General features: G+C 33.5%; 2 protein-coding genes across 2 annotated transcripts in view; one reads left to right on the forward strand and one right to left on the reverse strand.

Annotated features, from left to right (window-relative positions):
• LOC133199523 (ubiquitin-conjugating enzyme E2 D2B-like) overlaps positions 1 to 16,656 on the forward strand; it is a 236,971-nt gene extending 220,315 nt beyond the window's left edge. The window contains exon 7 of the mRNA XM_061335334.1: positions 16,643 to 16,656. The gene's annotated coding sequence lies outside the window, so the exon portion shown is untranslated. The remainder of the gene's footprint in view (positions 1 to 16,642) is intronic.
• Positions 1 to 26,727, reverse strand: part of LOC133199681 (annexin A7-like) — a 37,003-nt gene that overhangs the window by 1,124 nt on the left and 9,152 nt on the right. Inside the window, exons 13-24 of the mRNA XM_061335555.1 lie at positions 25,458 to 25,580; positions 13,419 to 13,473; positions 6,571 to 6,608; positions 5,960 to 5,986; positions 5,743 to 5,818; positions 5,262 to 5,356; positions 3,538 to 3,651; positions 3,088 to 3,178; positions 2,588 to 2,667; positions 1,313 to 1,369; positions 769 to 958; positions 621 to 679 (exon numbers count right to left, since the gene is read on the reverse strand). Coding sequence (XP_061191539.1) covers positions 621 to 679; positions 769 to 958; positions 1,313 to 1,369; positions 2,588 to 2,667; positions 3,088 to 3,178; positions 3,538 to 3,651; positions 5,262 to 5,356; positions 5,743 to 5,818; positions 5,960 to 5,986; positions 6,571 to 6,608; positions 13,419 to 13,473; positions 25,458 to 25,580 — 1,005 coding nt within the window. The remainder of the gene's footprint in view (positions 1 to 620; positions 680 to 768; positions 959 to 1,312; positions 1,370 to 2,587; positions 2,668 to 3,087; positions 3,179 to 3,537; positions 3,652 to 5,261; positions 5,357 to 5,742; positions 5,819 to 5,959; positions 5,987 to 6,570; positions 6,609 to 13,418; positions 13,474 to 25,457; positions 25,581 to 26,727) is intronic.

Below are 26,727 nucleotides of genomic sequence, written 5' to 3' on the forward strand. Positions count from 1 at the left end.
TGTTGTGACGCGCAATGACCTAGAAGCTGTTTGGTCGTGAGAGTTCGCCTCGCTCCAACATTTGAATACTTACATTGATGTTCAGCAGTCCAGTTCAGGAAATATCTGTTCATAATGAAAGAACTATGATCGCTACTGAGAAAAATCTTACTTTTATTGTATGAGTTCTTAAAATATGAAGTCAAAAGCGGTGGTATCGTCTTCAGTTTCTTTCGGGTTATAAAGGTAAGCGTGATTTTAGGCTAATCTACACATTCTTCACACCGAAGAAAGAGCTAATGATCATTTGTTGAACGAAAAAAAAAAACATATATGTTTCAATAATTTTATCTTTTTCATCGCTTTAACGGCTTAGAAGTTCCGAAACCAGTGTCACCGTGACAGAAATATGTAGACAAGATATCATCTCGCTGGGTGATTCGGTCACGCCATGACCTCTGACCCCCTAATAAGTTCATACAGAATTGAACATATTTTCTCTTCAATAGGTTCATCTAAGAAAAATATTTGCAAATGTAAATAAAGGTGTAATAGGACAAAAATAACCCAGCATACAATATTATCTATTAATCAAAACATCCATTTTCTTATTGATAAGGTCGATATCTAATAACTCTTACTTTCATAGAACGATATAATCTGTCAGCAAAGTAACCCGGCGTATTTCTTATAACTCGAACTGAAAAAAATATATATTAAACATCTTTTTAAAAAGCCACCTTCTTATATTCAAATTCAACAGTTTTCTAACAATCTAAGCGTTGTTACCTATGGCAAGCATTCCGGTTTCTAGGTTACAAGACATCTCGCTCTTGATGCTTTGTTCGATGTCTTTTCCACTTATAGCCTTGTATTTCTCAAACACTGCCCTCAGTTGGGGGAAGCTTTGGGAGACCAGTAGGGAGTTGAACACCGACTCGTCCGTCCCGAGCTTCTTCTCCCCTGCTTCATGCAGTCTCTGCAAAGAAAATACAAAAATCCAGGAACAGATATTCCTTGCCAAACCAGTGTCTTTTTATATGTTACAAATAAACTTTATATGCAGTTAATTTCAAAAAAGTAAAAATTCAACAAAATTTCTCATTTTGATCTGTAGTATTCGTGTTAAACTAGTTTTACTTCAATTTGAAAATTAGATCGTTTCTGTTAATTAGAGTCAATGTAAACAGTAAATGTAACATAAGGTTAATTACAATGCTTGAAAACATACCCTAAAATAACAATAAAATCTCTATGCTCAAACAAAAGTTATACTCGTATATACTCTAAAACGACACAAATTTCCATCCTTCCAATACAAACATTAGTTCACCTTAGCATCTTGTTCTGCCTTGTTCAAGTCAACAGGTTGATCTTCCATTCGCCCCGCCTTAAATCAATATGAAAGACAGTGAAAGTAAGTTTTCTTCCTGCTGTTAAATTTAGTAAAAACATGAAAATGATAAATGACACTTTATTTCAAAGGATCAAACTTTGAAATTAGCTTCCGTAAATAGGGTAAAATTTACTAAATGTTTCAGCAATCCCCCATAGTTTTAATGCTCCAATGAATCTTGAAGCTTACGATTGAATCTACTGTTTTCTACTCACATTGATCAGAAAGAACTTAAGTCTCGATACTAACAAATAATATAGAACTGTTTTAGTACTCATCTGGTCACAGAGACCATTAAGTCTCGAGAACTTACAATGTAGAACTCTTTTCGTACACATCTGGTCAGAGACTCCACTCGTCGATATAAATAACTGTTTTAGACTAACACTGGCCAGAGAGATGATAAGTCGGTATATCGGTATAGAACTATTTTCAGATTCTTGCAGGCCAGAAAGATAATAAGTCTCTTGAAATGACCTAAAAATCCTACCAATAAACATTACAGAAATGTATTCGTACTCATACAGGCCAGGGAGACTATGATAAGTCGATATATTAAACTGTTTTCGTACTCACGCTGGCCAAGGTGACCATAAGTCTATCTAAAAAAAACTGTTTTCAGACTCGCACAGGCCAGAGAGAGAGATCATAAGTTAATAACCAAAACTGCTTTCGTACTCAAATTGGCCAATTAGACCATAAGTCCCGATTCTTAAAATATTGAGACATCGGTCAGAAAGACCACAAGTCTCAAGACCAACAATATAGAACTGTATGTTTTTGAACTGATCTTGTCAGAGAGATCATAAATACCGATGCAAATAATACAGAATTGCTTTCGTACTCACCAGGCCAGAGAGACCATAAGTCGATAAGAAGAACTATTTTCAGACTCACACTGGCCAGAGAGACCACAGGTCAATATAAAGAACTATTTTCAGACTCACACTAGCCAGAAAGACCACAGGTCAATATAAAGAACTATTTTCAGACTCACACTAGCCAGAAAGACCACAGGTCAATATAAAGAACTATTTTCAGACTCACAATGGCTAGAGAGACCACAAGTCGACATATAGAACAGTTCTCGTACTCACAGTGGAGAGAGCGATAAAAAGAACTGTTTTCGGACGCCAGAGAGAGAAGAAGTTTTTTGAAATGATCCAATGATCCTACAAATATTAACATTATAGAACTTTTTTTCGTACTCACACTGGCCAGGGAGACCATTAGTCTTTTAAAATGGCCGGAAGTGTCACCCTCTATGTCCTTCTCAAGGGTGTTCTTGAACACTAAATTATGAAAGAATTATTGTTTTGATTTAATACATAAACAAAGTTAAAGACATCTTCTTTCTCAGCGATTGCTTAAACGTGACACACAGGCATGCATTCTTGTCACACAGAAGGAAAGGAAGCCTTGTACAGAAAACTGCTGTTGCTACAATACTGTAAGTATAATACGTCCTTAAGTGCTCAAGGGTATGTCAAAATAAACAAATCTTTGTGCGTTTGAGGAGAGATGTGTTCACTTATACAATCCAATACTCTGCTTTTAGAAAAGAGATGTTACAGTAAGGTGGCCAAAAAGCAAGTGTTCTGTAGAAAACCTTCTTATTTCAAAAAGATTTATGAGTGAAAAATGCATTGAAAAATAAAGGTTGAACCAAAATCTACATTGATCCAAGTATGAGTAGAAACAGATAGTATTACATTTTTTGTAGGTTTCATTAATAGCTCTGATCTGGGCGTTATTCCGACTGGCCAGGATTTCAATCATCGCATCCTCATCAGTCCCCACGCCCTGTGGAAAGAGAACGTATCAAGAGTTTTAAAAATGATAAAAGACTGAAGGAAAAGTCTTATCTCTTCTTACCTATATTCCCAAACACAAATTTAATGACGATAAATCTCTACAAGATTTTTTTTTTCAATTTGCAACTTTTGATGAATCATCCTTATTTACTCTCTAACACAAGTCATCACTTCAAGCTACATCAAGGTACTCTAATATAAACTATACTAATACAATAGCAAGATCGAGATAAGGTTTGTTACAGATAAGGAGATTTTGCAGGTAAACTGTTACATATATTTAACGTCTTTCGCATATTATCGACAATAAGATTTCAAAATAAAGAAAACTCGGATGACAAGAAGAACCTTCATGGCTCTTTTGAGCTCTGACGCGTCATACTCCACTGGCGTCATCATCAGACCCACTATGACGTCTTCAAATTTTCCGCTCAACTCGCTCTTCAGCTCCTTCACAAGATCCTGAATCAAAACAAAAAAGTTTTAAACAGGGGGATGTTTGTAGGAAGTTTTTGGCCAATATTATATAAATACTATATGTAGTTGAGGGTAACATTGAAAATTTTCACCCCGAGAAAACCAATTTCAACCGAGGCGTAGTCGAGGTTGACAATGGTTTTCGAGAGGTGAAAATTTTCAATGTTACCTCAACTACATGCTTCATTTATTATATTATACTGAATGTTTTATACAGATACATGTAACACTGAACCGTGCGCGCATAAATTCTGCGCAGTCAATATTTTTGGAATATCACCCGTCGTCAAGCAATGTTGACTGTTGCTATGCTAGAGGGCGTGGTTTCATCATTCAGAGGGTAATAGTGTTTTTTAGCAAACGTTTCTCGACGAATCAGATTCACTAATTTACATGAAAGTATAATATTACTAAATAACATGTTTGTGACAATGAACTATTGAATATGCCAATACTTGTTAGATGAGGACGAATTTTAGGTAACATTTGCATTCCTTATTTTCTTCTGCTAAGGCCTTTTCTTGGAACGTTAAAAAACCTAGTTCCCTGAACTCCTCTGACATTTTTCGCAGTACTCCATTCATAATTTGGAATATGACTAGGAGTGTCCTCTAGATGTGTAATAAGGTTTCAGAATTTCCACACTACAGCTTTATATAAACATCTTTTTTCTGAGAAAAAAAAATATCAAATTACGTAAAATTTGGAGTTGACCCCTTTCTAGTGCATTACATTTAATTTTGTAAAGCTATAAATCGAAACCAAGCTTCACAAAATTACTAGTTTCTTAAAATAATATCTAGTAGCATGGTACTCAAGCGGATCTAGAGGGGGTAGGACGGGGGGCGTTCCCCTTCCCCAGGATTTTCAGTTATTTAAATTCTTTGTTAAAAAAACATACAAAAAACAAAACAAAACAAAAAAACTTTGACCCCCTTAGGAAGCTTGCTTGGACTCCTTTGAAAATTGTTATATGATTGTCTGATTGTCACGTATTGGAAGAAATTACAGTTAGAAAACTGTCTTCTTGCACGTGCAAGTGATTTGGTGTTTTTTTTTTCCATGTAGCTTGTCAAAAATTTCCGAGTCTGAAATCTGTAAAAGTTTACCTTCCCTCCTCGAAAAAAAAAATCCTGGATCCGCGTCTGTAACTTAGTGATACGCACATACAAGTGCTTTCTATTTAGAAGACAACAATACACTAGTTGGATTTTTAACAATACTAAGATTTTTTATGCTTCCGCTTAGAAATAATTTTAACGATCATAGTTCCACGGGTGCAGAATGATTCTATCTAATATTCTTCTTGATAAGGTAACAATTATAGTTAACAAAATCGATGTACAGATAGCATATAAAAGACAGAGTGATTGCTCTTTTCTCCGCTAAAAGTGTTTTGAAATCGCATAATTTTTGATATATTTTATAAATGATTGAAAATAATACTATGATTTTTTTGGCTGAATGAAATGCATAAGCAGAGAAAGTTAGTAGTAATAAGTTCAGCTACCTTTAATAAATGAATACATCGGAGTGATTTGATACAGTAAACAGCTAAATATTTTGTTGCCTATATTAAGTGTCAGTATGTGTACCTTGCCGAACATGGTTTTAAACATGGCCTTGATTTCCTGTCTTTGTGCATTACTACGAGTCGTCAATATATCAATAATGCTCTTCTCGTCCGTCCCTTCAAAATAAAACCATGGTGTAGTATGGGGGTTAAATGGTCAATCTTAACTGGATTTTGAGGATTCTTTACGATAAGACAGCAAATTTCCTCGAATTTGAAAACAAAGTTTATCTTAGAAACACGTTTAAAAATAGAAAAAAAGATCTGTCTTATCTGACAGGCGTGTCGGGCATTTAATTAATTCACTTCGTATATTCATCTGTCGCATGTTCTCATTTATATACACACACTTTTTTTCCCTCTCTCTCTGTAGTTAACCTTGAACACTGGGGCGTATACTAAGTAAATATTTTGCATGGCTAATATTAGACATACTCAATGTTTATTTGTTATTTATCAAGAGATCCCTTCATATGAATTGTTCTTAAGATAAAGCTACTTACCAAGTCCTTTCATGGCCTTTCGGAGTGCATTGGCGTCATTTTCCGCGTTAAAGTTGGCGGCTGGCTTCACTGTTCCCTGTGTGAAAATAATGGAATTTAAAAAACAACATATGACATGTAAACATGCTTTACTTATATACAGATATATGTGTTAGTAACGATGGATCATGTACTTCAGGAATGTACAGTAAAGTACAGTAACGTCTGAATGACTTACCTCCATCTTCTTCTGACTGTTTAGGTACTAGTGTGAGTACTTCTCACTATGACGGCTTATAACTACCGGCGACTCCTCTTCTTCCGCTAATACACATGGGAGATTTAATCCAGCTTATCGATTGAGAATACACGCGATTTCCTCATACCTAGCGAGCATTGCACAGGTCTGCTCTAAAGTTTTATCTTCCTATTTCGAAACATTTTATTTTATGCCAATGAAAACAAAAAAAGGCACCTGAGTCAGTGTAATAGCATCAAATTTCATAATTGTGCATGGAAATGTGAAATTAAAATGTACATTGTATACATTCAGTGACGCTAATACTAAGCTTAAATATACAAACGTCACACACTGATGAATTTATAATTTATTTATACGCAAAAATATTTTTACCTGTTTATCAATAAATTTGCAAACAATTTTCTTTAGGGTTTGTATTACTCAGTATGAGTTTGACTATGCAAAAGATGTCGTGAATTATAGCAAATACGTTAAATCCACTCCCCAACTAAAGATACACTGATCAAAAAGGAATTCCCTTCATCAGGTCATTCTTGAACCTTTTGTTCAAACACACGTGACAATTAAAATTATTTCGCCATTCCTACCTGAGAGCCAAATGGCATCAAATCTAGAATGACCTTGACTATTGAATTGTAAAATTGTAGATATCAATATTATTTTTTTACACCATATACATGCACTAATTATATGCATATATTTGTATGTTTATTATTTATCATATTTCATAATTATCTGTGAAGTAACTAATTTAAAATTAACTAATTTAAAAAATTAACTAATTTATGCAAAATGGCGACCTTCACCTTTTACCTTCATTGTTTCCAATGATTTTTTTTTCTGAATCTCAATCTTTTACAAGGATGGAATAACAAGAATTAAGTATAGATGTTTCTTTCAATGTTATAGTTAGTGCCTTATATTTTTCTGGTCATTATCATGATTATGGTGCGACATTGGGTTCATTACCTTACCGCTACATTTTCAAAATTGTTATTACCTCTACATGCTCATCACCGCTACAAAATAGTATACATTACCGCTACATTTACAAGTATACATTACCGCTACATTTATAAGTATACATTACTGCTACAATGCCTCTTCCGTTAGCCAGAGCCTTATGCATGTACAGGTATTTAGTACATGTACATGCAGGTCTGTTTTGCAGCGAGTTTTGACGATTTTTTTTCTGCACGTCTACCCAGCTTAAAATCTTAACAGATTTTTTTCCTTGAAGCTTAATGAAGACAGTCCGAACTTTTACTAGGAAAGAATAACAAAAATTAAGTAGCTGATATTTCTTTCAATGCGGCTCACTGTATTGTATTTTGAAGGTTTGCTATGATGATGTGAAGTTATCTAGTCTGCCTATACATTATGTTGCGACATTAACTGAAGTAGTTTTAACGGTTGTTTCCCATCAGGCACGCAACATAATTTTGAAAGTAGTTGAAAAACGTTTATCAATTAAAGTTCAACGTTGTTTAAACATCGACGTTCCCAAATGGACTGAAGGTTGATGATGCTTTGTTTGACCAAATGTTGGATATTCAGTAGAGATAGGTCTTTTCTACGTTACTACGTTACACGTTTCAATGTTGATTCAAAAATATTGTGGAGAATGGACATGTATTTATCATGGGTGCTAAGCATTATTTGTACACATGGGAAAGTAAGCGGGTTTGTTTAGGTATGGGTGATTGATTTTTACAATGATTGGCTATTTATATAGTAACAAGTACGCATGAGTAGAGATGTTATTTAAGGGCGAGTATTGTGTAAACAGGCCCAGATTCCAAACCATTTCCAAGTTTTGGCGTTATCCCCATCCACTCATTATTACAATTTAAAATTTGTATTAATTGATTTGTTTAATGTATTGATGTTTACAATTTGTTTTTATAGTTTGATGAATGTATATGGATGGAAGTTCATGAGGGTACATGAGGATTGATAATGATCGGGCATGACGAGTTTTAAGTTGAGATTCAGAGAAAGCAGAGTGTTTATGTATCATTATGTGTGAATAAATCTGAGCGCTTCGCCTCCTATCCTATAAATAATGCGTTGTTTTATATGGTAAATGATTTATGTTCGTTTGAGTGAAACGAATTCAGAACATAAATTACTTGTAAATGTTAATAAATCAAGGTTATCATTTCTGGCAAAGATAGACAATCATCGAACAATGCATTCTCGTACACTAATAAAGAAATTGATGTGACAAGTGGTGAAAAATTAAGTCTCAATCGGGACTCCAACCCAGGGTCTTTGGCGTATCGTGCCAGCTCGATCTTTAATTACTAAAGTAAAGCTATTGAGACCCTATATATAGTGACTGACTTTCACAAACCTTTTAACCCGGTGATATTGAAACTAGCTGTTCTTTTTATAGTACCAGAAAACAAGAGGCCCATGGGCCACAACGCTCACCTGAGTATCTTTGGCCCTGCGGTTTTCACCAGACTTTGCCCTCTTGTAATACCTTTTGTGGCCCCACCCGAACCTCAGGGTCATGATTTGAACAATTTAAAAACTACACTACCCAAGGATACATAAGTTTCAGCATTTCTAGCCCATTGGTTCTTGAGAAGATTTTAAAAGATTTTTCCTAATGTATTTCAATGTAAAACTTGGATTCCCTATTGCGGCCCCGCCCTATCCCGGGGGTCATGATTTTAACAATTTAGAATCTACACTACCCCCAAGATGCTTCCATATAAGTTTCAGCTTTTCTGGCCCAGTGGTTCTTGAGAAGAAGATTTTAAAAGTTTTTTTCTAAATATTTCAATGTAAATCTTGGATTCCCTATTGTGGCCCCGCCCTACCCCCGGGGGTCATGATTTTTATAATTTAGAATCCACACTTCCCCAAGATACTTCTACATAAGTTTCAGCTTTTCTGGCCAAGTGGTTCTTGGGAAGAAGATTTTAATGGTCCCACCCTGCTTTTGTCTTTTCTTGATTATCTCCCCTTGTAAGGGGGTTTGTCCCTTCATTTTAACAATTTAAACTCCCCTTTACTCAAGAATGCTTTGTACAAATTTTGGTTAAAATTGGCCCAGTGGTTTTTGAGAAGACGTTGAAAATGCGAAAAGTTTACAGATGGACGGACGGACAACGGACAATGAGTGATCAGAAAAGCTCACTTGAGCTTTCAGCTCAGGTGAGCTAAAAAATGTTAACGTTGTGCAAAGACCAACCAAATATGTGCATCCAAAGCACCGAATTTATCTATTGATTTGTCAACTTGATATGTTTAATAAATTTGTTATCAGGGAATTTGGATTGGGGGCATGATTTTTTTTCAGGGGCAGGGGGTCTGGGGCCGCCTAAGACTCCCAGTGGGTCCAGGGCAAAACCTGATGGGGGCTCAGGGGCAAAGCTCCTGGGTTTAGTAATTGTAAAGTAAAATTTAACCTTACAATTAGCCATCATCGGTATATTTACACCCTTTCTACAAGCACAAACACAATAATCAAATTAAGCAAAATTCCTCATCAGAGAATTTCCTTCTAGTCAATCTTATATATCTCAAACTTAGGTTACCCCCTGTATATCATTTCATCATATCACACACACCCTCTTTCATCATGCCCCCCCCCCCCCTCTTCATCGTGTGTCATAACACCTTTTGACACAATGCATGTCTTCTCATTTTGTAGTAATCAATAGATTTGCAAATACTTTTAGGAAATATTAGGAAAAAAGGAAAAAAAAAACTATATCTGAGTTAGAATGACTTTACCGTGCAAATGACGAAAATTAGGAAAATAACACAGTCATATCAATTATTTTTTGGATCTATAATTTCATAAAACTGTAAAAGAGGATGGGCGAACAGGCCGAGCGAAATGCCTATAGTGCGACAAATAGAAAGGTGAACATTTAAATCTCAATTATAATAAAGTTTAATTAAGTTTACTTTATATTAAATCTCCTCAATTTGCAAAAAAAATCACAAAGATTGAAACTGCATACACACACGCAAAAAGAATCATTTCTCATATTATAACGCAATTTTTCCATATGAGTGGGTCTTTGTTCCATTTTCTGAAAGTTTATCCTAAAGTTTGCGTAAAAATATACATTTTTGGTGAACAAAAAACATGGACCAAAGACAAACTAATTAAAATATACTTTTATGACACAGCATTCGTATATTGCCAAGAGATAGTTGAGTCCATTTAGTCAAGGGGCCATACCTAAATACCATGCTTTGTCAGGAGTTGCGTAGCGTAGTGGGTAGCGTGTTAGTCTCAAAGAAAAAGGATACTCTAGTTTTTTGTGTCACCTGCAGAGCAGAGTGACACTTAGGGATCACTTTACCCGGCCTCTGTCAGTTTGTCATACCCTATATATTGAGAACTATAAAAGGGGTGTGTTCCCGTTTTGCACACATTTGATAATTAGGTATAGAAAAATAGGTGTGAAATATGTTTTGATACATTCAAACTTAACCGCTTTCTGATAAACATGTTTACAATAAGCTGCACAATTCGACGGGAAAAAAAACAGATGGCAGATCTTAAGGCAAAACATGCAATATGAACTTGTTTTCCTAAAACGGACTATCTCGGAGTATTTTATGCCAAAAATTCTTAAAACATTTTACTACTGATGTTGTCACCTTTTTTCCCAAGAAATTCTTCAAATTGCCTTCATCAGCAACGGAAGAGAAAGTGCATGAAATACTAGAGTACTGTAGATGATTAAAGAAATCATTTCTCCGGTGATTTTGATTGCTTGAAAGTAAAATCCATGTAATGCTGCTTTTGCCAAATGTTTGTGTTTTATATATTTCTGTCATTTTTCAACGGATGTTAATATCTTGACATTTTTTTCCCTCTATATGTGTACACATGTAACGTAATTTTGGAAATTTTTAGTAGCGTGCCCCTCTAAATCTACCAAAGGTTATGGTTTGTTTAGAGAATTCGAACATTATTGAGAAATCCCAGCTCAAATCTTGTAAACCTGTACAAGGCTGTACTTCATCTTAATTCATCTACACCGAATGATTACCGGTATGCCTCATGGTGAACTTGGTAGACACAACGTATCTGTTGTGTGTAAATATAAAAATGTGAATTAAAGTTTGGGTAAGATTGCTGAAATGTACAGACAAAATTATCTCATATTTTGTATAATTTTATACATAGTTAAATGCACAACAGTGTGGAAAGGATTCTACAAAAATTTGGTTAAAATCTGGAGAATGAAAAAAGTTGTTGTTGAATGTAATGAAGCAATCACTTATTGATCAATTTTCGCAGAAATGGGCCTCAGATTGTGCTACATCAAATTAAAGTATGTATTAAATCATAGCCCCGGGGATAAGAAGGGGCCCCAATGAGGGATCTTTGTTTTTTATGGGAATACAGTAGGGGGCATAATAGGGGATCTAAATTTTACATATAAATATTTAGGAAAAAATTAAAATCTTCATTTCATGAATAGCAGGCATATGTTTGCTCATATTATTCTCAGGAAGTTCAGTTCAAGAGATCTGAATGAAGTTTCTCAAAGGGGGGAGGGGGATAAACATTTTGCATAAGAGTAAAGAAGTTAATTGTTTCATGTTTTATTCTCAAGAACCAACAAGGCACAATTAGTCATATGAATTTGCAAGTAATATTATGAATATAGTGGGGAAAAAATTTAAGAATCTTCCCAAGAACCAGAAGTCTCTGATGAGGCTGTAACTCTACTGGTTTGTAGAAAAATAACACTTGGACTTAACTATGCATCACAGAAATATGAATAATACTCACTGGTTTAGTCTCTTTTTGTGGCAAGATTTATTGCAGTCAGATTAAACTGCAGGAATAACATTTTAAAAGAATTTTAAACAAATTTCTATTTTTAGTAACCATGGCAACACCATTCATCAAAATGAAAAAAAAATGATAGAGGATCATGTACCTCAGGTGGTCTACTTGTGTGCCAAGTTACACTAAAATTAGACCAAAACTGTAGGAGTAGTAGTGTTTTGAAAAATTGTTTACAGATGGACAGATCTGATCAGTAGAGCTAAAAACAGGGCCTGTGTGACTCAGATGAGCATTATGGCCCATGGGCCTCTTGTTTCTATTCTTTTTGTTTTCTGTTTTTCTTTCCTTTTTTCTTTTCCTTTTCTTTTTGAAGTTCAGAGGTATCTATTTGTTCCTTATGTTGTTCTTCAAAATAAGACACCTTTGTCCTCCCTTACTCTCTGAGTAAAACTCACCAAAATTAAATACAGTACTGACAACAAAGTCCATTAATATGACTATTTTAATAGAACACATGTAAAAAGAAATGTATAGGCAAGTATGTAAATATATCTAGAATATAATACAATAGAAAAAAAGCTTTTGTCTTAATAAATAACAATGCTTATACATATTATTTATCTGAAGACACTTTTGTAGTGGTTTAATGAAGAGATGATAAACATCCTGAATTATCTAAACAATCCTTGTTCACTAACAATAAACTTTAATGTAAAACATTCCCTTTATAATCATCCCTACTACTGATCTCAAGTCCGTGTTATGTCTTTCTGCATGTTCAGCAAGCTTTGACATTATTATTATGCATTTTAGTTTCCTTGACCAAGGACTGTACGGAAGTTCTATCAAATCTTCCTACTGGACAAAGTTCAGTTTTCTTCCAGAGATAAAAAATAACAAGTAACAACCAATGGTTAAAACTACTATAGGAAAATAAGCTGAAAAATATAATTATATACACAGAGAAATTTTATAGGGGATTTATATTAAGTTCATATAATTATAGTCAACAATAAAGCTAATATTGAATGATATATAAGATAAAACTTAACACAACTTGAAAATCAATTACTCAAGAAATTCCACAGTAATCATCCAGCCACTTTCTACAAAAGTCCTACAGTCTTAAAACTATAATGGGGATTCTCATGATATGTACTTTATTTAAAAAGTCTAAAAAGAAAACTGTCTGAAAAATTAATTCACAAATCAATTTTTCCAACCTATGCAGTATTATATCTTAGTAGAAAAGTTGACATGCCTTGATAATCAGTAACCATGTATGGACAACATACATCTGAGTTAAAATGGGTACAATAAGTATTAAAAATGTAATGAAATATTTTTTTTAAACATTATTCATAAGTTTGATAAATACACATGTATGTAGTTACAGAGAGATAATTATAAAGAATCAACTCTGACGGAAAAAAAACTAGGACTGAAACAAAACAATTTTATGTTCAGTTCTCAATAAATCATTACCAGTACATGAAAAAATGAAAGTAATATATTGATTAATTTAATCAATCTAATAACACATAAACATTTAAAAATGACAAGGAAACACAAACACTGGCGACTAAGAATAAGTCCTCAGAATAACAAGATATTTAGGTTATTGCTAATTCTAGTAATTAGTCTGACCAATTTAGTAGCCCCCTTGTGAGACTAATGCAAGCAGTACCTTCCTGTAGTCACCAGATGTGTCATCCTGAAATAAAAAAAAAATCAAAGGTCTGAGATGACTCACAGGAACATCTACACACAGCATATTTAAAATTTTTATCCTGTTTTGATTTTGTTCATTCTTTCAGTGTTGTTATGATAAAATAATTGAATTTTTGGCTGTTACGCGTCATTCATTTAAAGAATAAAAAAAATATTTTATATCGTATAACCTGTGTTGCCTATGTCACAATGGCTTACGTCAAAAACGTATCAATCCGCTTGACATTACATTTAAAAAATTTACAATTTGAAGTCATTTTTGAAAAAGAAATTGTCTTACTTTCTACACCTACTGATGGAAAATTAAATTATAAGGAATGAATTTAATAGCTACCCAAGTTATACTGGTGTAACTTATGTTGGTACAGTTTATGCTTTTTTATAAACCACTTTGTGGTTTATAGAGATCTAAACTGCCCAAATTAACCCAGATTATACAGAATAACTTGGGTAGCTATTAAATTCATTCCTTAAATTACTTCATGTAAGTCCAAGTTTATAGCTGCTTACCTTCTTAAAGTTTATCATAATAAAAATAGGGTCTGTAATTCAGTTTATGCAAACCTGATCTTCAAAAATATCTCCTCAATTACATTATGTAATATATTACCTCTATTTTAAACTTCTCTTTAGATATCAAGTACAATTTATGTATTATGGTAAATTTTATGTAATAAAATTAGAAACCTCAGGCCTTATGTGCTCAAAGCACGAAGGGGACTAAGTAAAGTAAGTAATTAGAAACCTCGAATTTTGCTTCCTGCAATCTATTCAATAGAAGTCTCTGATGTAATTGTAGCTCTAATGTTCTGGACCTAAGTAATTTGGGTTTTTGATATTAATTCTCTTTGAAATTTTGATTCATATTATGAAAGTAATTCATTTTTTTTCCAATATGTTAAAAGAAGAAATAAGACAATAACAATTGCAGCATACAAGTATAATATGACACTTTGTTCTATATTTACAACATAATTAATGGCTATATGGCTTTATGGAATGCCATAGCTGCCTTATGTGGTTATTTCATGAGAAGATGGTGCTTTTTTATATTATGCTGTGGTTATTTCATATGAAGATGGTGCTTTTTTATGTTATGCTGTGGTTATTTCATGTGAAGATGGTGCTTTTTTATGTTATGCTGTGGTTATTTCATGTGAAGATGGTGCTTTATTATGTTATGCTGTGGTTATTTCATGTGAAGATGGTGCTTTATTATGTTATGCTGTGGTTATTTCATGTGAAGGTGTTTTTTCATGTGAAGGTGGTTTTTCGTGTGAAGGTGGTTTTTCATGTGAAGGTGGTTTTTCATGTGAAGGTGGTTTTTCATGTGAAGGTGGTATTTTATGTGAAGGTGGTTTTTTATGTTATGCTGTGGTTATTTCATGTGAAGGTGGTTTTTTTAATTCTATGTGAAGATGGTCACTCGGAACTCCTCATATTTTTAAAGACTGGGTTTAACAGCTATTATATCGAAATTTTGAAAGTAAAACAAATAATCTATGTAATTAAAATTATCTTAATACACCTTTGTTAGTTCCTCTTTTTTCTAGCATAATAAGTATATTTATAAGCGAACGAGATGAACTGTGTACGACTTGACCTCAACCAGACGTATTTACAACAAAATGGCGCAATCAAGTTTATCAACAAACACGATGAATGGAATATTGCAAGAATTAAAGCTAGGTAACTTAATCCCGAACTTTGAAACGGAGAAAATTGAAGTAACCAATTACTTGAGTTTAAGCGAAGAGCAGGTTATTCGATTAAGCGTAAATGCCTTAGGTGATAGGATTCGACTTGAAGAGAAAGTAAGGGAAAGTCAGAGGGAAAAATCTACTGATTTAGCTGATTTAATAAAGTCTCAAAGGGAGGTCCTTTTTATGGGTGGTAAAGGCAAAGGTAAAAGGTCAAGAAATACGAACAAGATATTCACATCCAATAAAAAGACGCGTGGAAAAGTTAATAGAAATTGGACTGTTACAGTTGTATGTTTACCAGACAAAGATACAAATACTATTCCAACTGCGTTGCAAAAGGAAATAAACTTCAAGGCAGGTCTGGGACCGAAAAAAATCTGCCTTTCACTCAATGACACTGAATCTGAGGTAATGGAAAAAATATCTTCAGATGCCATAGATGAAAAATCTGAGAATAAAAATATATGTTTAGGATTTCCTCAGTTACAGACTTGCCGAGGGTTCGAGCTTTAGTTGACTGTGAATGGAATGCAAGGACTTTGAAGACTTTTTTGGGAAATCAAGCAAAAATTTATGTAAGACCGATTCAAAGAAGCTTGTCAACAGATCCAGTAAATGAACATAACGAGCAGGAACACTCAAAAGTCAACTGTCATCACTGCAGGAAAATGTTTAGTGTTCGAGAACTTAGAGAACATTACGTGTGAAAGCCGGGCAAATCTAATTAGTGATAGTGAGGATGAATTACCTGACCCACACCTGACACAAGATTTTCCCAATAAAAAATGTGACTTTGAAGAAGTGCTAGATCAGAAAACTTTTCTTCGAGTTGAGGATTTTGTCAATGACATGAGTACAGATTGTCCTGAACAATTAAGACCTGGCCTTTTGACCATTCCTGAGGATACCAGTTCTGGTAATTTATCTGTTGATGGGAGTGCTGTTCAAACTGAATCAAAAGAGACAGTCATTGAAAATATCACCACTGCTGAAAATGATAGTGAAGGAACCACATCTGATACTTGTGGAGGACCCATGGACTTTGTCATAGCCAAAGCCATAGATTTTTGTATTTCCGAAAACATCCAGGACCCTGTAGAAATTCTGAGATATTTACAGTCTGTTATTGTTTGTGGCAGACAATTGGAAATCACAGACACAACACAATGTGATGAAGGAGAAACAAAGAACTATATACGGTAAGGGCGTATTCCTGCCCCCATAATAGTCAAATTTTGAAAATCTCTTGAAATGAGAAAAAGTGCATATATTGTATAAAATAATCCAAATTAAGACAATATATTATGAAATTGGAAAAATTAGTTGGCCTTTCTTGTCTCTGTTACGTCACAAACTATCTGGATTTCCGTTATTTTTAAAATAGAGGCCAAAATGCACAGAGTTTGTTCAATTTTGACTATAGTATTTATAGAGCACAAGCCTGCTCAGGTACCATATTCACATATTTCATCGATATTGTCATTCTACACATTATATCAAAAGATCTAGTCTGAGCAGACCTGCGCATGGTAATTTCCAATCAAAATACCGACGTAAAATACGCTATTTTCTCTCAAAATCATTGCAATTTGGAATTTACGTCATTTTATTGACGTCATATCTAACTAATGATGTCATAGTTGATAAAAATAATTAATGCTTTGAAGTCTGCATATATCCACCTGGTTTAGAACATAATTAAAGACTTCTCCATCAAAGTTTTATTTTGGGGGCAGATACTGGCCACTACAGAATATAGTCCTTTTATCATAAACTTGTAAACTTCATTTCAAAATATCTATTCTTACATGTATACATGCACTGTCCAATAATTTGAATACCAGGTATTGAGTTAAATTTAATTTATGTCTAAAACAGTAATTTAATTTTTTTTTGACATGTATAGTTTGTAACACTTTCAAGCAAAGTTGACAAATAAAAAAAAAAATCTGTTTTCCCCCTTTTTGCAGACAGCCATTGATCAAGGAGGCCCGAGAAAAGAGTTTTTCTCGCTGATTTTATCAGCAATAAAAGAAAAATATTTTGACAAAGGACTGCGGGATTATATGCATGCTGATTATACTGTTATTGGAAAAATCATTGGTGGGTATATAAAACATGATAAATGAATTATCAAAAAAAAAAAAAATAGTGATATCGAAATACATGTAATATTGCCTAAATTAGTACTTGAGATGTACACATTTTATAATGGATCACAAATTGAAAATACTGAATGGTATTGGTATTGATATTAAATGTGTAAAGATATTTCATTCTGTTTTTATCCCTCGTACTGTGAAACATAATGATTTTGGCTGTCTTTCTAATTTTGTCTGTATTTGAAAGAAAAATGATTAGAGATGTCATTTTTCACTATTAATCAGTGGTAAAAGTCAATGTCTTTCATACAAATTTTGTCCCTATCTCAATGAGATATATTGAACTGCTTAACATGTTATTTTTATTGATATTGATCAATTTTTTAAATGAAATTTTCCATGCACTAATTTGCCCATGTTTAGCCTGGTTACCATACATAAATGTGTCCATTAATTTAAACCTTGCTCTGACATACCCAAGTTTTGTATCTTGGTGTATTTTGGCTCTTGTGAAAATTCCTTTTTTCTAGGGGTGGGGGGTGGGGGGGGGGTGTTAAATAAAATGAACATATAAGTAAATTTACACCTGTTGTATTTTTAATCATGTGATGGCCATTAAAGCAAATATTCACACCTGTATAACAGATTAACTGTAAATGCATTTATTTTTTTAAATGCATATAAAGGCAGTTTCTGTGCTGATAGTAATACATGTATATACTAGCTATAGTGAGTTTTGGTATTTGATAGTCAGTGTATGTTGCTTGTTTAAAGTGTTGTTCATTGATTAACACCAACATTAATTAGATTAATATGATTGGGAAACAGGCATATGAGTTTTATATATTTATGTAAATTTCTTTATATTTCCAGGTTTAAGTATACTGCAGAATGGACCTGTGCCAAAATTTCTTGATGAAAACATTCTAAACAGGCTTTTTTTAAACAGTAATTCAGAAGACTTTGAATCAGCATGTGTTCACAATTTAAAGAAAGGTCTAGATTGTCTTGGTCTGATCAAGGTAAAAATGACAAATTGACTGGAATATGCTGACTACACTATCAGTTAAATCTCATATACGTTATACGTTAATTTTGTAAACAAAAAAAAATGTTTGGTAATTACATGTATATTTACACATGATATATTGTAGGTTGGCAGTGTTTTGCCAATGTTCCAGCATCTATTTCGTCCAGGCTGTTGTACACTCACAATCAAAGCTTTGATACAGCTTTTGCGACCAAAATTTTCAGAGGAGGGATCAAACAACAAAAGATATGAGAGTGCAGTATATACAGTATTTCTGAAGTATTTAAGAGCAGTTGCAAGTATGTTTTTAATTCCTTCCATCCTTCAAATCCTAGACACAGGTCATTTACTCTGTCTTTTTGTTTGTAGATATTTTATGTACAAATTAATATCAGAAGTTGCTTTTTGTTAGGTTTAAATGTTTTACATATCTATAAAGATATTTACAATATTTATACCCTGTTCTGAACGAGAGGAAGGTATACTGTTTTACCCTTGGGTGTCTGTCTGTATGTCCGTGTGTCTGTCCCTAACAAATTTTTGTCAGTTTTCTTGGCAACTACTCATCGTAGATGATTGAAATTCTAGCACACTCTTTGTTTTGGTTTGCCATATGGTGGGATTCATTTTTGTTCGAATCCCAACTTAGGCAAGTCATTAGGTGAGATTCATTTCTGTATAATTCAATGTCAACACAAGAGGATATATTCACAACAGAGCAGGGGTATTACTAGTGAACATTCACTCACTGACCTCTTGTTTGTTTTGATAGTACTTACAAAATGAAATTCAAGTTTCGGTGGGAGTTTGTGTACATGTATCTCATTTTAACTATAGCAGGGACTCTATATCATATCCAACAATTTCTATGGACACAGAAACTCTGACACTGAATGAATGAGTTGGTTTTAAAACAGTATGCACAGTAGTACGCTATGTGCAATGTGTGTATAAAGGACTAAATATGAGAAATTGAGAATATTGTTGAAGATTTAAAAAACACAGTATTAATTCTAAGTTAGCAACAAAAGTATTTATACCATAATGCTTCCTCACAAACTGTATTTTTGAATGTTTTATACAGAAATATTTTTATTCATTTTCTTTGGAAACTGTTTTGTAGGTGGTAGAAGGGGAACTGTTAGTCTCAGGGATATTTTGCAGTTTGCTACTGGAGCAAATGAAGAACCTGTTCTTGGATTTGTCCTGCATCCATTCATTGAATTTGTTGAAAGCACACCTAGCACATCTTTCATTCCAACTGCAAGCACTTGTACCAACACCCTGAATATACCCAGGCCATCTGCTGAAATTCCACTCCCACCAGAAGAGAATTTGTTCTCATATTATGATTATGCATTTTCAAATGCATATTTTGGACTAATGTAACGTTTAAGTCATTAAGCGCATTACACAGCAGAACCAACCGGGTTAACACTTTGATAGAATAACTTTCTCTTAAAATATGAAATACATGTAAGGTCAAGATTTTATGAAAATGTGAATTTTGTCATTAGATCTCTTTATTGCGGGGTTTTGAATAATGTGTATTGTGATTCATTAATAATTTGCAAACATCTGGTATTTTTTTTGGAACTGAGTTGTTGAACAGATCGGTATGTATTTTTGCAAGGATGTTGCATATTTAGTTTTTAGCACCATTGAGCATCACATTTTGTCTGCCATTGGTCTGTCTGCCTGTAAACTTTTAACCTTTTTTACTTCTTCCCCAGAACCATTTCAACCAAATGTGGCACAAAACCCTCTTATGCCAAGGAGATTTAAGTTTATTTTTATTATTTTTTTTTTTATCTAAAACCATTTGGCAAGTAAAGTTTAAACTTATGTGGAAGCATCCTCAGTTAATGTTGATTCAAGTTCTCATCCAAATCATGATCCCATGGGGTAGGAGAGGGGTGGTGGTATAAGTATTAGAAACACAAATTATTTCAAAATATGTGTTCAATTTTAATTTTAAATCTGTGTGGACTTTTAAAAAAAATTTAAACAAAATATGGTCTGCTAAATTTTACAGATATGTTTGTATTTCACTTTTTAAAGCTGCTTGGATTATACTTGTCAGTTGACCAATGTTCCTCATGTGAGTGATGTGGCCTCTGCATGAGCCGCTTGTTTTGCATTTTTTAAAGCAATTGTTTCTAGTCATTTTGGGGTTTGAATTTGATTTATTTGTTTTAGCCAATACTCAAATGTGAACACATTTTCTAGGCTGTATTACTTCAAAGAGAAGTGAAATTTACATGTATGTTATGACATGTAATTTGTTATGGTAATTTTGTTTTATTGTTAAAGGTAAAAAACTTTCACATTCAATAAAAATTCAACTACTTTCTTAGTTTGAGATTTTATGATCCTTTTGATTTGCATCAGTCTGTTTATCATTTTCTTCTAGTGAAAATTAATTGTAAAAATGAGTGGTTATTTAAACTTTTTTTTTTTCTAAAGGGAGATAAGAAGTTCTTGGAGATTAGAAAAATTGAGATTCACAGAAGAAAAGTGAATTTCTTATGATTAATACAAGAAGTTTTATATTTGCTCATATCTTGACCAGGGTAATAAAGTGATCAAAGTAGGTAATAGAAATGTATGAAAAAAATGATGTACTAGTAAATGAAGGTAAAATATTTTTTTCTCTAAACTGTAATGAATTAATATGCAACCATTTATATAGAATGACAAGAAGTTCAACCTAGACCAAAACTCTCCTATTAATTGTTTTGATCATTTCAACAAACATTTGAAATTGATTTAGATATGGTGCAATTGCTTGTATCATTTAATCTGTCTGGGTGTTTCTCCCAATGATTTCCAAACATTTAAGATAATAATCTATTCCAAAGTTAATCGTATGCCTTGGTGGCTCCATTGACAATTCCAGTCTGCGCAGCACTGATCACTTATCCTGTGAGCTAGGGGCTGGAAGATTGGCCTCCTACTTTCTTCTTCATTGCTGTTTTCATCAATGTACCCTTCAGTTCCAAAGTCCTCCATATTTGGTTCTTCTAAAATTCCAGTGGGGTTTTGAAGTTGACCACTTGTCCACAAACTCATTGGAGAGGATTTCACAGTTCGTAACTTATGTCGAGCCCACGCTTCTCTCCAGAATTGCAGTTTTCTATTTATTTCAGGCAAGAAAACATAATGTAAAGAAATTGTGTGGATCAAGTTTAAAGGATCAAGAAAACCTTGATCTGCCATGAAATAGAACAGATTATAGAAGTAACTAAGTACGCCTTCAAATACATCTCTCCATAATCTCTCAATCCTCTGATTATGAGTGCTCTTCCCTGTAATTATACTGTTTTCTCCTTTGTGATTCAACATAAAGTCAGCCACAGAAACATTTTCAAGCCCTTTGTCTGATCTGACTTTATTTGGTATCCCATATTTTTCAACTCCAGACAAAAAGCAATCTAATATTGTCTTTGACGTATTATTGTCAGTGCATTTTAAAAATGTTACTAAGCGGCTAAAACCATCAATACCCCCAACTATAACAAATCTCCAGCGGACAAGCTTATGATTTGTGTCGATATGCCACAAGTAATTTGGACCAGGCACATCGTACACCCGTCTATGAAGTCTTCCAGTGCGTCTATCTTGCACGCCTTGATCATCCATCCTATGAAGACTATCTCTAAGCCTCCATCTTTGTATTCTTATTCCTTTTAATATAAGCATTTGCCGCAACATAGTTTCCCCACACGAAGGAAACTCTTTCACAATTTCTCCTAGTTTAAGGTCTAATTCAGAGTCATCAATTTCTGAGAAAGTCATTTTGCTCAAACCAAACTCTGACATTCTTCTAAAAACAGTTCTTTTAGACACTGACAGTAACTTGGAAATATCTGAAATAGTTAAGTCATTCTCTAGGGCATTTTGAAGAAATGATTTGGGAATTTCGAATTTTGGTGCACCACAATTTGTATACACTTTCGGGGGCATAACTGTTCCATATTTTATGCATTCAGTTCGTAATTTCATCATGTCTGCCCTGTTAGAAATGCCCAGACTTTCTAATTGAAAAGCCGATAATCTACAAACAATATCTATACTAATTTTCTTCCTCTCAAAATTTGGAACTGCATGGTGTAAGTTTAAATTTTGAAGAATCTGTTGCAAATTTGCTGACAAAGTTGCCATGATTGTAGTTCTTCAAATATGAGAGATGAAGTCAAAGGGGTTCCGAATATAATAATCATGCACCTAAATACTATCATATATATTATATAACTTCCAAACCACCTTCACATGAAATCACCACAGCATAACATAAAAAAACCACCTTCACATAAAAAACCACCTTCACATGAAAAACCACCTTCACACAAAAAACCACCTTCACATGAAAAACCACCTTCACACGAAAGACCACCTTCACATGAAAAACCACCTTCACACGAAAAACCACCTTCACATGAAATAACCACAGCAAAACATAATAAAGCACCATCTTCACATGAAATAACCACAGCATAACATAATAAAGCACCACCTTCACATGAAATAACCACAGCATAACATAATAAAGCACCATCTTCACATGAAATAACCACAGCATAACATAATAAAGCACCACCTTCACATGAAATAACCACAGCATAATATAAAAAAGCACCATCTTCTCATGAAATAACCACATAAGGCAGCTATGGCGTTCCATATGGCTTACCAGAATGAATTCATAGAATTATCTACTGTCAAGTACCTAATATATTCAAATCAGGTACAAACCATATTAAGAGTAGAATTCTTTTAGTTAATTCATTGCACAACCCCTTGGTTTTTGACCAACCATATGGAGCATTCATGATCTAATTATCACTTTAGTTGATGAATCACAATCTATGCCCCCAGTCAACCAGAAGATGATCTTTAAGTCTTTGTAAACATCATATTTCTAAAGGCTCTGTATAATTGTATAATGTATACCCCAACAAGGGCTCTCCAGAAATTTCAAGTAAGATAACATTTTGTCATAATGAAAACAAGCTGTCTGCATTTCTATAACCTTAACCTTGACCCTATTGGATATAATACACTGTAAAGACTTTATATCGGGGGGAAAATTATGTCAGCTCAAGTTCTGATTATACAAAGAAAATAATAACAAAAAAAAACTATTTTCAGAAATTTGAATTGCACAATCTGTTTGATAAACTGCCTGTTATAAAAAAGCAACATGACACAACCTTGACAGAAAATCTCTGGATAGAATGGGAGCATTCAGCAAAAAAGAAAAAGAAAAAAAATACAGGTGTATTTTGTTTTTCTTTTTTGATTTTTTTTTTTTTGGATCACATTTACACTTCTTTATCTAGTAGCTAGTTTTTTTTTTAATTTTTAGCTCACCTGACCAAAAGGCTTTGTTTCAACCAAACTTGCCACTTTAAGCATCCTTGAGTTAAGGGATTCTTTAAGGTTGTTTAAATCATGGACACTATAGGGATAGCGTGAGACCATGTGGTAAAGGATCAAAATTTTACATGGGAATATTTTTCAAGAAAAGTATTACTTCAATATAAAGCACATTATTATACAAACATCCCAAAATAGTGCAGATTCAAGTTTTTTCAAACTATGGCCCCAGGGTTTAGGTGGGGCCACAAGAAGAATCATATACTCACATAAAGTATACAGGAAAAAATCTTTAAAATTCTTTTCTCAAAGATAGTAGTACAAAATTTACTCATACTGATATACAAGAATCCTAAAGTAGCACAGATTCCTGTTTGTTTAAATATCATAGCCCTTGGTGCTAGAGTGAGGCTAAAATAAGTATTCAAATTTCAAATGGAAAAAATATAGGAAATTAAAAAAAAAATTCAAGTGTAAAAAAGTAACACTAAATCATATGCAAACATTCCCTGCTGATCCAAGTATGTTTAATTATGGACACTAGGACACAAGTATTTGTAGAGAAGACATACCCCCCCCCCCCCCCCCCACACACACACACACCAGGCAAAAAATCTTGGGACTCTTTTTCCAAAATTTTATTTATTAGACTTATTTATATATGCATACCAAAGGGAAAATATGGGAAAACCCCAAGACAATTGTTTTATACAAAAATCCCCGATTATACATAAGAAAAAAGAAAGGTACGGCACTCAGTTAACAGTGTACCCACTGATGGCCTTTTTGGGTACAAAATACAAGTCTTTGTTTTTTTCAACTTAAAATGCTACTTCACTTTGTCTCTACATATATTTCTGTCTCCTTTCATGCTATTAAATTGATTTTATATCTCTTATGAATCCTACAATTTATACTCAAACATGATTATTGTAAAGTCATTGTTTCAAAAAAAAATCCTAAGGCAAAAGCATGGAAGTAACAAAAATGTGACACCAAGAAAAGGCAGATCACTGTCGCAGAAAACATCTTGTGTTCTGAATATGTTAACTATTATAAGAACACCTGAGAGAAAGAAGACAATTTTCTTTTCCCATCATGTCACAATAAAGCAAAATTCTCTTTTTCAGGTATTATACAAGTCATATTGATATTCAGATTTCCCATCATGTGTGGAAGTAATGACTCTTTTGCATTACAATGGGGCCACAATATGGATCATATTTGTTCATGGAAAAATGGAGGGAAAGAATCTATACATAAATTTTCTGAAGGACAGCAGGCCAAAGTGACTCATGTGAGCATTGTGGCCCTTGTGCCTCTTGTTAAAAGTAATATTATGCATCAACAAAGGGAAATGTTTCAAATGTAAGAATCAATTTTAATTTTTAGTGTCCACTCATACCCCTATATGCTACTGAATTTAAAATTCCACATAGGAATATGAAATTGAAAGATAAAGGTGCTTCTAAACAATTCAACTTCCTGGTCAAATTGTTCTAAAGAAATCAGTGAGTAAGCTAATATAATAATCAGACAGGGTGCAGTTCTGTTTGTGGAATATAGCATCACATAAACAATGGGAAGAATTTCATGTGTACCTTTATATTATTGAAAAATAAAACCTAGTGAATGACAATGACTAGCCAGTGTAAGAATACAATCACTTTTCTGTGCACATCTTTCTCATTTAACCATACATGAAGGCACAGTAATTGTTACATTTAAGAAACCTACATGTTCATGAACTTACCCTTATAAAGCCATCTAAAGTTTTTCCAAATTGTTTTTGGAATTCCTGCTTAATTTGAACCATGTCCACCTCTGCCCTAGTTATGACAATTCTAATGAGAGTTTTGTCATCTGTTCCCATTCCCTACAAAATAAACAGAGTTCTTACTCTAGTAGGACTTCTATCATCTGAACATTATACACAAATCATTAACCAGGTTTTCTGTAGAAAAAAAACAGGTTACTGAAATAGTGAAAATGGTAAGCAGGTGGGTAGGTGGGTGGGCGGCTGCCAAAAGGGTAAATCATTTGTCCAGATTACCCCTCCTACAGTTTCCAAGATAGGAACTTTTTAATTTTGCATCTATTATACATAATATTGTACATAATATATCAGAGATGTGCATATTGCTTGGATTTGTTTTTGATCATTTATGAGAAAATACCAGCTGTTAAAATTTTTTGCAAAATATTCCACAGAGTGCATCATTTTTTCTGATAACCCCTCCTTTAGTTTTCAAGACGGGAACTTTTTTATTTCGCAGATCAATTGTACACATATCAGAGATGTGCAACGTACTTGGATTTTGAATTTTGATCATATATGGGGAAAATACCATTTGTTGAACTTAGTCATTTTTTATGCAAAATATGCTAATACAGTACAGCATACATTGATTTTTGTTGGGATGTCATCTCATACAGTTTTCAGAATAGAAAGTTTTTGTATTTCATGTGAGTCACAAAAGAACACCTGGTTTGTTGTCATATTGACAGTTTCCCCTTCTGAGAAATTATATCATCTGGTCCTATTTCCATAAAATACATAGAAATAATGATTTTATTAAGAGTTCAATTATCTGATCACTCCCTTCCCTAAATAATACATGGAAATCAATGACCCCATTTCGTACCAAAAAAAAAAAAAAAAAACAATAATGACGATATTTCTACAAACTGATCAAATTCTGTTATATACAGAAATCATAACTCTGACTGCATTTCTTCTAACTGTAGTGAGCTCTCTATCATTTGTTCCAATTTCCCTCAAAATAAACAAAAATAATGATTTTAGTGAGAGTATGTGCCCCAGAATCATTAAAAAGACTTAAATCACAGGAGTTATGATTCTGACCCAATTCCCCAAATAAAACACAGAAGTTGTGATTCTGATCCCATTACCTACATAGTAGGAGTTATGATTCTGATCGATTTCCACATAAGACACATAAGTTATGATTCTGATACCATTCCCCACATAATACACAGGAGTTATGATTCTGGTCCCATTC

This window comes from Saccostrea echinata, unplaced genomic scaffold (assembly GCF_033153115.1).
Source record: "Saccostrea echinata isolate AGI-Se365-2 ecotype Australia unplaced genomic scaffold, CSIRO_AGI_Sech_v1 ptg000034l, whole genome shotgun sequence".
Classification (NCBI taxonomy): domain Eukaryota; kingdom Metazoa; phylum Mollusca; class Bivalvia; order Ostreida; family Ostreidae; genus Saccostrea; species Saccostrea echinata.